The 14,060-nt window shown below is 37.3% G+C and overlaps 1 protein-coding gene across 2 annotated transcripts in view; it reads left to right on the top strand.

Annotated features, from left to right (window-relative positions):
• CD109 (CD109 molecule) overlaps nucleotides 1-13,784 on the top strand; it is a 90,744-nt gene extending 76,960 nt beyond the window's left edge. For both annotated transcript variants that reach the window (XM_032185348.1, XM_032185347.1), the window contains exons 30-33: nucleotides 5,697-5,833; nucleotides 9,566-9,722; nucleotides 10,134-10,236; nucleotides 12,878-13,784. In XM_032185348.1, coding sequence (XP_032041239.1) covers nucleotides 5,697-5,833; nucleotides 9,566-9,722; nucleotides 10,134-10,236; nucleotides 12,878-13,068 — 588 coding nt within the window. In that variant the 3' untranslated portion in view covers nucleotides 13,069-13,784. The remainder of the gene's footprint in view (nucleotides 1-5,696; nucleotides 5,834-9,565; nucleotides 9,723-10,133; nucleotides 10,237-12,877) is intronic.
• The last annotated feature ends 276 nt before the right edge of the window (nucleotides 13,785-14,060 follow it).

Raw genomic sequence — 14,060 nt, 5'->3', positions numbered from 1 at the left:
AAAAGACTAATTTGTTGAAATGAGTGCCTTTTGTGGAAGCATTGGTTCCAATTAAGTTTTTGCCAGGAGGTGAATTACACATCCAAATCAGCATGTCTGATAAGGACCAAGCTGAGCTCTTCCACCTACAATAGTTAGCAGTTAACCCAGTGGTTAGTGGGCTCCTTGAGGGTGTATAGCACCATGGTTCAAGTTTCTGGTTTGTTGCATGAGCATGCAAACATAATCCCAAATAACTGGTGTTCAGGACCCAGCACCAGGTTACCATCTTCATTCAGGTCACTGTGCTGTTGCCTTTTTTGCTTTGCAGCTTTGGGGCAGAAATAGTGTGACTTGATTCAAAATACTGTACTTAACACGCTGGAGTAGTTTCTCCAAAAACTTTTCTTAGCTGGGACCAATTCTTTCCTTCTGCTTCCTTTGGCAGGTCTGGTATTCTAAAATAAAAAGTACACTGATGCCATTTGAATGAGATTTCTCCTTTTCCCAGACACAAGCTAGATCTGGGTTTCATTTAATAAATCAGATAGCATATGACATTGTGATCGCATTTCTTCAGCTGGGTTTCATTGTCTCAGGCCCGCCAAAGTACAGTGGTGAGATTCACTGTTCTGGGATTTGACTTGCTGGCCAAATGTAGCATGTCAAAACAGTAATTCATTTAATTATCAGAAAACACAAGAGTTGGTCCATTAATGGAAAAGGCTGCTTTCCCAACAGAATAGTTTCTTAGAAAAAAAAAAAGCTTTTTGTCTGTGTATATGAGTTGGCAGTGCCTTCACTCTTGACCCTGCAGGATCTCATAAAATGTATTTATAAAAGTGCAACTGCAAAAGCAGACACCGTACTTAGTTTTGTGGTCCTGTTGTCAACAGAATCTCCTAGCTTATCCCTTCATTATGTGAGTATAAACTTGGGATGTCCTAGGGCACTTACCCTGCAAGGGGAAGGAGAGGATGGTTGTAGGGTTAGGGTATATGCAAGGGTCCTAAAAATAAAGGAGTCGAAAAAGTGATCTAGGTGGTCTGCTGAAAGTCTTGGAAGAAATGTCTCTTCACTGTCTGGAGCCACTGTGAACTGAGCTTGGCAAATGCCTCAAAAATGTGGCATGGCCCATGCCTTCTGGGATGAAGGAGGTTGCCACTGAAATCCAAGACTAGCATCAAGGGCAGGTCTGGCAGGCTTGAGGAGGATGGATATGGACAAAGTGAGCAAGATCCCCTTGATCACCTGGTCAGAAAGAGAGAGCAGTCTGGAGAGGATCTTACATCTCCCTCTGCTCCATGGCAGGAACCGCTGGCTGGCATCGCTCCTCTCATCCATCCTTTTTCAGAATAAACCTGGACTCGCATGTATGAGAGCTAAACCAGCAGTTCTCACATGGCAGAGGGTAGACATAGTCTGTGTCTTTGGTAGAGGAAGGGAGTGAGAAGAAAACTGAGGATCACCTGTTACTCGTTACTGAAAAGCACTGACTGTTTTTTCCACTCACCATATTTTTACTAGGCTTAGGCAAAGGACTAGATCTTATTCAAAAAAGATACACTGTGAACTAACCAGTCAAAAAGGGATAGGAAAATAATTGGAGACGATTTCATTGAATTCATACCCTGTCAAGCACATTTATGAAGCTAGCTGAACAAAAAATAAAGAGACATTGATTAGAGTAATATAAATGATTAATGTTTTTGAAACCTAATGTTGTTGCTTGGATCAGAGACTGTTACAAGGACTTCTTTCACGCAGAAAATTTCAAATTTCTTTTCTTGGGCCCCTCACCAGGACTGGTTGCAGAGTGACAAGAGTGGATCAATTCTGCATTTAGCTTTGGCAGTCCCTTTTTTTAAAGGGGTTAAGATGAAATGCAGTTGCTTGTTTTGTTGATTTAATGCTAGTTTCTGTTTAATAGCCTTCTGTCCCCAAAATAACAGTGTATAAAGGAGGAGGCTTTAATTAAACTCTGTTGTGAAAAACATTTTCCCTTCATTGTCATGAGAAGTCAGGAAAAGAAAGTCAGACCGTAACAGCAATAACTCACTCCAAGAAAATACTAGCTGATTGACCTGTTCAGTATGTAGTTTCAGACATCCTGCTTTGGCAGTAAGTTCCCATTCATTAGCTTTTTCTGGCAAAAGTTGAAACAACTTTTTTTCTGTGATGACAAATCGCTGAGGTGCTGCCAGCTTGTCTTTTTACCAAATTTTCTGCATGCCTTTAACTGGCAGGCTTCTAAGCTGGCTTTCTCCTTGGTAGAGTCTTCTTCTGCAGAGCAGTTGTATAGATAAATCTTCGCTGTTACACCACTGCTGTTCTGAGTGTCTGTACAGAATTGTCTCTTCACTCACACAGCGTGATAAATTCAGGAATGCTGGGCAGGTTGACAGGAATACAGATATGTGTAGACTGAAAGAAAGAAAGAACATAACTTTCATATCAAGGAGCGAGGGATGTAGTAACAAAAACAAAGATGAGAAATTAAAACTCATCCATTTGCACTGACTTTCTATCCTATAACTTGGACAACCCTCGTCATACCTTTAAATTTGGACTGTCAGTTTTCCTTTTGCTGCCAGAAACTGTTGAAAAGGGAATATAATTTTCCAGAAGCCCTCTTCGCTCCCTTTTCTTTAGCCAAGCAAAGTGCATACTGGGGTCTTGAAAGAGGAATTATTTGAGCCATACTCTGATTATTTTTGTACAAAAACGAAGTTCCCTCTGCCATCTTGATGACTGAGGGAACATGTAATGATTATTTATCTGTGAAAACTGTATGAAAACTTTCATCATCGTTGAAAATCACAGTTCTGTCAAATAAATATCAACTAATCTTTGATAATAAATATTTTCATAGTTTCTTATATTTGATTTTGTCATTCTAGGGTTTTGAAAGTTGAGCTTTCTGATTCATCTCAATGAAGTTCTGAGTCACCAACCTCTTCTCTTGTCCTCTGTCAGAGGTGATGTCCTGTGTGTACCATAGCAAAGGGATACTGCAGTTACCATCAACATCACATGGGGTGTTGATCAGTCTAAAACACCTTAGAATGTCTTCTTAAAGATAAATTTCACTTTTTATGTCTTTTTTGGCTATAAAAACATGAGTACGTTAGAGCGGATGCACTGGGACAACTGGTATTTTTCATTATTTATCCCACAGTGACCAATGAAGGTTACTAGAACAGGGCAAATGTGGAGTGATATTTCACTGGTATACCCTTCTGTCCTTTACCAGTCTGTGTTGTGGGGCCTTCCCAATCCACAGGTCATCTTTGTGCCATCTCTGGCTTGGTAGATTTTTCTTCAATAGATTTTTCTTCCATAAATGCATTACTTTTTGAATCTTTCTAAGTTTTTGACAACCACAGCTTTTTGTAGCAAGTAGTTGTACAGCTAATGGTGTAGTGCATGAAGAAGTGCTACCTTTTCCTCCTCTTGAATCTGCTCCCCATAGTTCATTTATTTGGAGAGTAGGTATAAGAGGAACTGTCTTGGGGCAGAGCAAAGCCCAGTCCTGCCCAATGTTTTGTTTTCCACAATAGCCAGAGATGGATGCTTAGGTGGGAGTGTAAGAACAAGATAATGACATATGTTACCTGATTGTCTTTTCTACCTCTTACCTTGTATTATTTGAGATCTTTGTCTGGAGATAGTTTCTTTAGGCATAGAAAATCTCAGTGGGATTCCATGAAGTTACCTATTTTGCCCTTGAACTCTTGTACAGTTTAACACCTACTGCATCCTGTGGGAAGGAATTCCACAATTTAATCTTGTGTTGCATGAAAAAACTGTTTCCTATTCATCTTTCCCATGATGGTCACTATTCTCTAGACCCTTAACCGTGTCCTTCCAACTTACGGCTGAAGAGTTGTCATGTATTTTACCATCTCTTAAATGGAAATTATTCTCTGCCTTTGATCAGCTTAGTCAAATTTACCTGTGCCTTTTGAAATAATACCATATCTTTCTTGGAGTACAGAAGCTTCACCTTGGCTTTATAGTGTGTCATTATGATGTTCCTAGCCTTTGTTTATTTCTTTTTCAACATTTTATTTGATATTTTTAATGACCGCTGAACACTGAGATGATATTTTCATAGATAAGCAAGTAAGTAGTAAGTAATTGGTTGGAAGCCCATTATGTACATAAAAATTCTTTTATTCTGCAACTCTTTGCAGTAATCCTTATCTTTGCTGCCTCAAATGAATTAGCATGACCAGCAAACTTTACTGCATCAACATTCACCTCGTTTTCTACATCAATTAAAGATGTTTAACAGTGGTCATCCAGCACAGATTGCTTTAGGACTTCACTCCTTTTGTGTACTTGTACCCTCCAGTCTCACCTTTTAACAGCCTTTTAACCCTTGGCATCTTCTTTTGTTTTGGTATCTTTGGTTAGTTATCTTCCTAACCAGCTATGTGCCTGCGTAACATCCAGGAACATCCAGGTGGAGCTCTGTCCATGTTTTTTTGCTTAATTAGGGTAACTGATAGCAACAGGTATTCTTAAAAGTGTCACATTTACTTGTGTAATTTCCGCTGTGTTTTCTGATACAGATACTGAGTTTATGTAAAATCTGCTGTTCTGTAGACCTCCAGTACTCTTTTAAGAATTGCTGTCACATTTTTCATCCTCCAGTCTAGTACCAATGCAGTTTTAAAGAACTACTGCAAGTAACAATTCAACTGTTTCTTTACCTCATCAGGTTCAATTCTGTAGGCAGTACAGCCTTTTTTTTTTTTTTTTTATACATAATTTTCTGTCATAACTGATAACATGAGAGTTATTTGTTCTTCAATTTCAGCTCCAGCATTTCTGCTTTGGCTGTTGGCAGTGGTAATTTTATAGGTTGTTGAGATAATCAGGCTGTTCCCCAGTTATTCACACCACCTCTAAGAGCTTCTGGTTTTACCAGTCTTCTACCACTGCTTCAAGCATTTTATGCACAATCTATGCTAAAAGAACTGGAAACTCTTTAAACTGTGCTTAATAGATGAACCTGTTTATATTGTTACTGTCCTCTATTGAACATCCTGTCATACTTTCTTACTTGGCTCACTTAACAGAGCTTGGCACTCATTGAGCAGAAAGGGCAAGAGCTCTGTCTTTGAAGCAGAGTGAGTATAGCTTTGTCTTTCCACAGATGAAACAGGTGATGAAACTTCTTAGTGCATAAAAACTACATTATTTCAAGGGTGGAGTGACGTGCTATTCCTCATCTGTTTTGAGTGTATGAATGCTGTGACATGAAAACTGAAGACAAATTCTGTACATATGCTATGTATTTGCTCTTGCTCTTTTATTTCCAGCCTTTTTTTTTTTTTTTAACCCAGTGGGTGTCAGTCTCTGAAGTTTGCCTTCATTCATCCCATTTCATACTGTCAGGAAGTAGCTGCACACATTATAAACCAGCAGAAAGCAACTAGGAAGAAAATTGCCCATTTTCCTAGAGCTACTTTGTGTTTGACTCAGATGTGTCCAGCTAATTGCATTGGTTTTTGGTTTGGGCTGCATAATAAAATGTTCAGAAAATATATCTTTCAGAGATTGCCCTTGGGATCTTGTGTCCAACTGTCAGATACAAGGTCATATATCCTGTCTCATATGATCATACCTCTGGCATTCTACTGTTAGTGTCTTAACTCCATAGATTTGTTTTGCATATGTCCTATAATGTCTCTATATTCAATCCACAGCTCAATGTTATTTACAACACAAAATACGCTGATCAGAAGCTCAGATCTGTGCGAAAACAAGAAGCTTTTGACTTGAATGTTGATGTAAAGGATGACAAAGATGATATGAACCATTTGACCTTGAATGTGTGCACAAGGTAGGTAATTCAATTGGAGCATCTCATGTACCTCTTTGTCTACACAACAGCTGTGTTGCTTAAAATAAGGTAAACTTCCCATATGTTTGCATGAATATACTAGTGTATGGCATTTTAACATACAATTAAAGAGAGTAAAAGAATTACTTTGTAAAGACATTAGTAATTAAACTAAGAAGCAATTTGTAAGGCAATAAATCTAGTGACAGCTGATGGATATGAATAGATCCTTTGTGCAAAATGTTTGCTGGACAGATTTTTTTATTTACTGGCTTGCATAAATATAGTGTCTACCTACATGTTAGAGGTATATGAAAGAATTTGTGTGAAATAAAAGAAAAAACTTAAAAGCTTATTTGGTGCAAGTGCTTCTTAGCTATACTGAGAACCCTGGACAGACTTGAAAATTGAACCTCTGTCTTCCATGTTCTAGTAACAGACTGCGGGAACAGTCCCATAACTTTACCCTTCATGAACAGAATACTTTGCTTTTGATATAGAAGTAGATACCTCCTTTTATAAAAAGAGAAGCAAATTTCTGAAGTGTTAAAAAACATTATGAAATAGAAGTAATCATTCTTTGTTCATCTCTGTTAATAAACTTAGCTTGGAACAGTTTTGACGAGTCAAAATCCATGTCTTTGTAATGTTAACTTCAACTGCAGTTTGTCTTACTGTGCAAGTGTTGTGGTCTTTCATTTATATATATCATGTCTTTATGATTTCAGTAATGTAACTTAATGTGAACATGATTCTAGAGTTGAAAGAGGTGATGATTTTTCTGTACAAAATCATTTTATTCTTTCCCCTAAATAAGGGCTGTGAGGGTGCATCTGGGATGATGCTTCTTGTTCAGTAAACATCTACTAGGAACTGAGTTGAGATTGCTGAAGTATCATCTCAGAGACCATAGAACAGTCACTGGATGCGTTGTACATTGTGAGAAATTGAATCAGCTGAGAATTGGTGACACTGAATAGTCATATTGCATATTCCTAGGTCAGCCAGTCATTAAACCAGGTTGTTTCTTTGACTGCTTTGCTGCCTCCTTTTTACTTGCTGAAAAAGTGCCTATACATGTATCGCAAACAAACACACGAAGATGTTCTTGTGATTTTCTCAGTAGATACATCTTCCTGTCATTAAAGCGCATTTGAGTATTTCACAGAAAACTCTTGAGGACACTATCTCTTTTTACATATGTATTTACATTTTATAATCTTATATTTCTTATTATCTACAAGGATGTTGAGGTGACTACACTCTTTGTATTGAAGGAAATCATCTGTTCCTTGTCAATACTTCTTGAAACACTATTTACTTCTTTTCATCTTATAATGGGTTCCTTATAAATGCAGGATTTGTAAAGTATCACCTGATCAACCAAGTTCACGCTTACATTCCTTTCCTCTATGTCCTCTTATTGTTATTTATTTAAATTTTAAACTTGTTATAGCTAGGACTATTTTCATGCTCTGCACAGCGGAGCTGTGACCGGAGATGGTGCCTCTAGGTGACACCATCACACAAATAATAGCTATAGTGAATATGATGTCAGTGTGGAGAGGATTGATTTAATTTGGAAAATATCCAGCAGGCACAAAGCCAGATCCCTGTTTTTATGTGTTTCTGTTAACCAATTCAGGCATACAGATGGTGGTCAGGACACTAGAATATATGAGAGCTCTTGAAATAGAATGGGCTTTTTCTCTTGGTTTTCTGTGAAGTATCAACAGCTTTTTAAAGCCTAGCACCAAATCCTGATGTGTAAAGGCTTACATGATGGGTCTGGGATAAACCTGGGATGAGCATTCTGATATTCTAGCTCAGCACTTTGACTCAGGAATACAGATAGGAAGGGACTTATCTCTAGAAGGCTGTAGGATGATGTTTTACTTGCAAAGTGTTCAAAGGATATTGGGAAGATCTAGCAGCATTATAAAAGTACCCCTGGGTGCATACTTGGAACATTAAGATCCATCAGCTCCGTCATGGAAAGTGGAGCAGTGTAAGTGCTACTATTCTGTGTTTCTATTATTTAAACTGAGACTTCACCTCTGGTTGCTTGGCTTGATGCACTAGTCCTCCTCTTCTCCTCAGCCCCATATATAGTATATGCATTAACTATATTAAATTCATGAATCAGTTTACAGCTGGTCCAGTTACAATCTTTACAATGCGACATGGCTTTTTGGTAAAGAAACCAAAGCAGGTAAATGCAAAGACTGCTGAAATCTCAACCAGTTTATCCAGCTGTGAGTATGCATAATCCAGTAACGGAGGCTGCAGCTCTGCAGTTTTTTTTCTCTCCAATCTGCAGGTTATCCCACCTTCTCTCCCTCTCACTCCCCCCCTTAAGTAAGGGAGCCAGACCTTTATCACTTCTAGGGATGTATTATTTCCACTTCCTGGCAATACCATGCTAGTTGGGTTACCTGGTTGTACTTTGGTGGCACCCCAGGTTACCTAAACAGGTTGGGTATTTTTGTCTTCTCTCATTGGTAATTAAGCAGAAATAGTTACATCCAGTTCCAATTCTGTTATTTGTTTTCAATAGCAGCCACTTTGGTGTAGCCCATTATCCAACAGATGGTTTCATTTGTTTCTAATCTCATGCGCCAACTAAAGTCAGCAGTTGTGCTGTATTTCTTTCAAAATCATATCTGTGTTCAATCAACTATCCTGCCAGGCTTAATAGCCTTGCTTTGAAAGAAAGTCTTCCCTTTTTTTTTAAACCATCCAACTCTACAAAGAAATAGTTTTATTCAATTATTTTCAACTACTGTCAGGCCTTCAAAATGAGGGTTGGAGACACTTCTATTCTAGTACAATAGTCATTTACCTGTCATGACAAGGGAGGAAGGGAAGTTTTTCTGCCACCTACTTTATTTAAAGCTGTACAATCTTTTGTAGGTCACGTAAGTGTCACTTGTAGCACCGAACACCATAAATATATTTTGATAGTTCTGGTGTGCGCCATGGTATATGTGGCTTGTTCAACAGAGCAAAGCTTTTAAGTCCAGCATCTGATTCTCAGACTGGAAGAAAATGTAATAATAAGCATTATTTACAAAAATAAAGAAGGAACTCAATTTATTAAATTTCCAGTTTTTCACAAAGTGGATGCATAACACAGCCATGCATTCTAAAACTGTGGTTTTGAGGAACAATCTGATGATGATTTTGTTAATGAAACCATCAGTCTATACCAAGGGCATATGGGAATGTTTGCGAGACTTTTTAGAGACATTTATCTCACTCTCCAAAAATGAATAAAAGTAAAGCAATGCATCCTTGAGTGGAAATATGAATATTTCAGTGCAAGAGTTCCTGTAGTGGTTTCTTAATTATCTCCTTTTCAAATATTCCTTTTCATACGTTTAATCACATTATTTCATATGTATGTGTGATGTAAACATGTACTTCAAGATGCCAGTGCTGTCAATGTTGTCCTAGTGTTGTCCCTCATATCATTTATATACTGTAGTTTTGTCAGTTCTAAGCTTAAATTTTTGTATGTGGCTGAAATTAGGCAGAAAAAATAGAGAAATCCATTCTTATCTCTTTATTGTTAGATATTTTTTTTCTTGATGGCATTTTGTTTGATTTGTTTCTTAAGTATTCTTGAGCATTATTTCTTCTGTTGTTGAGATGTAATAATTAAACAATTTATTTGGAGAGTTTGCTATTGTGTTTCTACTAAAATTTTCTTTGCCTCCATATTTTGAAAAGGTACTTGGGTTCTGGTGCAGCTCCCAGTAGTGGTATGGTCCTCATGGAGGTTGGCTTACTCAGTGGTTTCTCTGTGTCACCGGATTTCGTTCCATTGGACAATACAATTAAGAAGATGGAAGAGGAAAATGGAAAAGTAAACCTATACTTAGACACCGTAAGTTGAAAATAACAGAGAAATGCATTTGCAGTGATGCTAATCTTGACTGCCAATGTTAGATTTTAAAGTCAGAAAGACAGTATGATTGTATTCTTCGTGGAAACCAACAACTGCTATCTACATTGAATGAGTTCCATTTTTTAAAAAGAGACTGATGGGATAGGTGCAACACCATTGTAAGGCGTTTCTAGACTGCAAAAATCTTGTAAAATCATTTATACGTAGGTAAATTTTTTAACAAGTCTGTGTTTTGGCCGAAGTAACAACAAGTGAAATAAGTGGTTTTATGTGCATCCTCACTCCAAGTCTTTATAAATGAAGAGAACTGCCAATGAGTTAGAAGTTCTTATCTCTTCCATGAACCACCATCAGCAGGGTTCTCAGGATGTTTCTCTTCTGTTTTTCTAGCTAAATGAAACACAGGTTTGTGTGGATATTCCGGCTGTGAGAGACTTCAAAGTGGCAAATATCCAAGATGCTTCAGTGACTATAATGGATTACTATGAACCTAGTAAGTGTCAGTCATTCCAAATGGATCTTAGTGATTCAGAAGCTAAAAATATAACGTTTCTTTTCATGGAAATGGGACAAATTTTAGTGAATAGAAAGCCACATTGCACTGCAATTTACATTTTCCATTGAACTGCAACATTTTTGACGTTGACACACCAAGTTTTCTAACAAACAGTTGTGTTTTCCTGTATACATTTTGCTGTTCTCATGGGTTGGTTCCATAGATGGTGTGAATTGTCATAACTTAATTGTCAGCTGGTATAAATTGTTTTCAGTATGGTTCTCAATGTGTTCCGCAAACTACCAAAATGAAGCAGGAACTTCACTGCGGTTCACTTACCAAGTTAATGATTATCTTTCAAGTAGCTTTTGCATCTGTTTCTTGTTTAATCAGAGAGCCCTTCACTGGAGAAAAAGTCAGTGTTTTGTTTTCTATAGTTATGTAAAAAAAGAAGTACATGGGAAAAACAATTTCAATTTTATTTTTATTTTTTATTTTTTAAATAGTGTGTATTTTAGAGAAAGGCAGAAACGTACAAAGTGAGAAGCAAAGAAAGATCACAGGCTGCAGGAGAAGACGTTAGAGAGGTTTTCATTATACCAGACAGCTGAAACATTATTAATGATTTGGGCTTGGTTTGAGATAAGGAATTAAAAAGTTGTATGAGCAATTTTCTCCATGTTGATCTGTTTTAGCATAGGACAAAAGACAACCAAATACAAATGTGTACTGCTTTAGCTGAGTAAAAATCACATTTCTTCTATTTAGGCTGAAATGTTTATTCAATCCCAGGAGTTTAAACTAAAATAGAAAATTAAAGGATGTAGCTAAAATACCCACTAACCTAGAGCATGTTTTAAGTCCTAGTGGCTTAACAACTTGGAGCAATTTTTATTTAAGGCAAACACATAACACTTGGAATCTATGGCCAAAACAAATTTCCACATGCTTCAGTGATTAGGAGAAGAGCTGAGGACCTACTCTTTTATAAGAGTACTGGCTAATGAATATGTGTACAAAAAGTATGTATAAATGCATATGTATAAATACTGTTATTCAATTTAAATCTATTTAGAATCCACAAATTTTCAATGAATAAATAAATATTCATTTAAAGATAAGGATGAGTATCCTTAATGAGTAAAATTATATAACAATCAGTGCTGCAGTAAAAGGCTTTAGCTCCAAGAAAAAGGTTGCTTCAAATATTATTTTACAAGATTTCACTCCTTTTACCATGTAGCATAGACATATTTTTGGTCAACATGTAAACACATGTTGATACAGGGGTGTGCTTTTATTTTATTCTGTTAATTTCTATCAGTTCCGTAGCTGGTGAACCATGCTGCAGGTGTGTATTTTATGTGATGGTTACAGGCAGAGTCACATCTGATTTCATTGCTTCATATTCAGAGCTAGGAGATGTCTAAAAAGTCCATACGCTCTGGCATTTGTCAAAAAAGGCATGTCTACATGGTAGATATTACAACCAGCATAGGTGTGAGGACTGGCTTGGGTACCAGTATAGTGGTGCCAGCAGTGAGCTCTGCCAGGGTTAATATGCACAGCTATTCAGCACATTCAAATGACTGTGCTACTACTTTTACCTGATTTTGTTCACAGCTTGTTGGGTGTCACTATTTAGTAAGGGTTTGGCCCTTTAAGGATATCTTTTATTTTTTACTATCTGATGCTTGAAACTGATTATTGGCTCATTAAAAAAATAAAAATGCAGTGTCTCTAGTTGGAATGAAAATCTTCAAACCACAAGCAAATGAAACTTTCCAAAAGCTTGTTCTGTAAGCAATTAACATGCATTGATGTTTTTGAAATGAGCATGGCTTTCCAGGCTTCTAGTCCATTTGGCTCTGTAGCAACCCTTCAGGAAACTGGGGAGCAAAATGCAGGAGCAAGAGCTAGGTGAGGTAGGTAATCCCAGAGTCAGGAAGCTGAAGCTCTCAGACGTAATAGTGAGAACAAGACTCAGTTATGAGAGACTGATATCTTACATGTGAGAGCCAGTAACCTGCTAGGGAAAACATCATAATTCCTTTATTATGGGGGCTCCCGAGTCGGTAGGGGCAAAATTCGCTCTAAAACATTTGATCAGGTTTTCTGAACAGTTTGGGACTCACTGTTTAGATTTGAGTCTATGACTGCAGGTCTTTCATTTGAGTATTTCTCAGTATACTTGTCTGAGTGTATTGAAAATGTTTGATGCTTTGTGAAAGGAACAGATATTAATTTCCAGGCTTAAACACCCACTCTAAGAAGGATTTTGTAGTGTATGACAAGGTCTGCATTAGAGTTTAGTGCATCCTTTAAAAAGGCTTTCTTTGTGAAGCTAATCTGATAAAAATCTTTCCAAGATACGCGGATGTAGGTTACTGTGTGTGTATATTTAAATCAAGATCTACACCCTGAATGTGGCCAATGGTTAAAGGCATAATTCTCTGTCTGCAGATGGGACTCTATTAGAAACCACATAGCATTTCAGAAATTTGGTTCATTATGAATACTTATTTCAGGAAGGATGAGCAGTCAGTCTCAAACTCCTTTTAAACTAAGTTGTGAATTTCCGTTTGTTGGACAGTCTTCAGAAGTTCATTAACTTATGTTAATTATCCTTTCTAAACAGGGAGAAGAGCAGTGAGAAGCTACAATTCAGAAGTAATGCAACGTATAACCCCTTGTGACTTGTGTGAAAGTGACTGCAGCCTTTGCCACCAATCTGGTTCTCTAGCCTTGCTTCAGCACTCTTCCTTGGCTTCCTTGTTCTGTGTGCTGTTTGTCCTTCATGTAAACTTGCTGTGCAGTTGGGTACTCTAAGAAGAAACAGATTGTTTCACATCTAACATTTCCATAAATTAGCCAAAGAAAATTTTATGTTCAGATACCAGCCCATCTTCAGTGATTAGTGACCTAACTCCTGCTGTGTTCAGGGAGAGCAGGGCTGGCCCATATGGTAAATTTCTGGCTGTGCCAGAAAATTTCTTTAAGCGTCTGCTGGAAAAAACTTTCCAAGTGTTAGTTTCATACTGAAGTTATTTTCTGAAGAAGCACAGTTACCAAGAAAGCAGTCTGAGAAAATGCAAACCTTGCTCCATGTTCCTGCTCCCTTTTACCTTAGCGTTTTTGCATATTTTTTTAGGGGTGTATGTTAGTTTACAGTGCTTTTCTGAAAAACTGTCTCCTCTTCCTTTACGATGTTGGTAAGCAGAGTGCTGGGAGCTTGCATTGTTCTGTTCTGCAGACATGACACTTAACACTAATACTGAGTTTCTCTGTGCTCTCATGGGGAATAATATGAAAAATAAAAGAAGCTTGCTTCAGAGCAGATTCAAGAGCCAAAAAATGCTGCATTTACAAACTGCTGAACACTCCAGAAAATTGTCAGTCTTTTTTTTAATCATTGCAAAGAAGCCAGGTGGATTTTTTGCCAATTCATAAGTTAATCATGTTTGAAAATAATGCCTCCGGATGTTTTCATGGATTTTACTCTGGAAGTCTTTACTGTAAATTCATTGAAGATGGAATATAAGTTTGAGACAGGTTTTTTTTTTTTTTTTTTTTTTTTTTTTTTTTTTTCCCCAGGGTTATTCAGAAAGAAACCTAATTCTCTTTCCATGTGAGAATACTGGTGTCCCCTAGTATATTTATGGTCAGTGAGATGACAGTTTTAAGATTTTTTTCTAGAAATGTCACTCTGGGAGATCATTTAGGTCTTGCATTTTGCCTTATCATCTTGTTAACAACTTAAGTGCCATAACTCTTCAAGAGCTGTTCATTGTTCTTTGTGACATATCAACTCAGTGCCATCT

The sequence above is a fragment of the Aythya fuligula genome, chromosome 3, assembly GCF_009819795.1.
Source record: "Aythya fuligula isolate bAytFul2 chromosome 3, bAytFul2.pri, whole genome shotgun sequence".
NCBI classification, from domain to species: Eukaryota; Metazoa; Chordata; class Aves; order Anseriformes; family Anatidae; genus Aythya; species Aythya fuligula.
The sequence above is the reverse complement of the archived record's forward strand: the minus strand, read 5'-3'. Positions and strand labels throughout refer to the sequence as shown.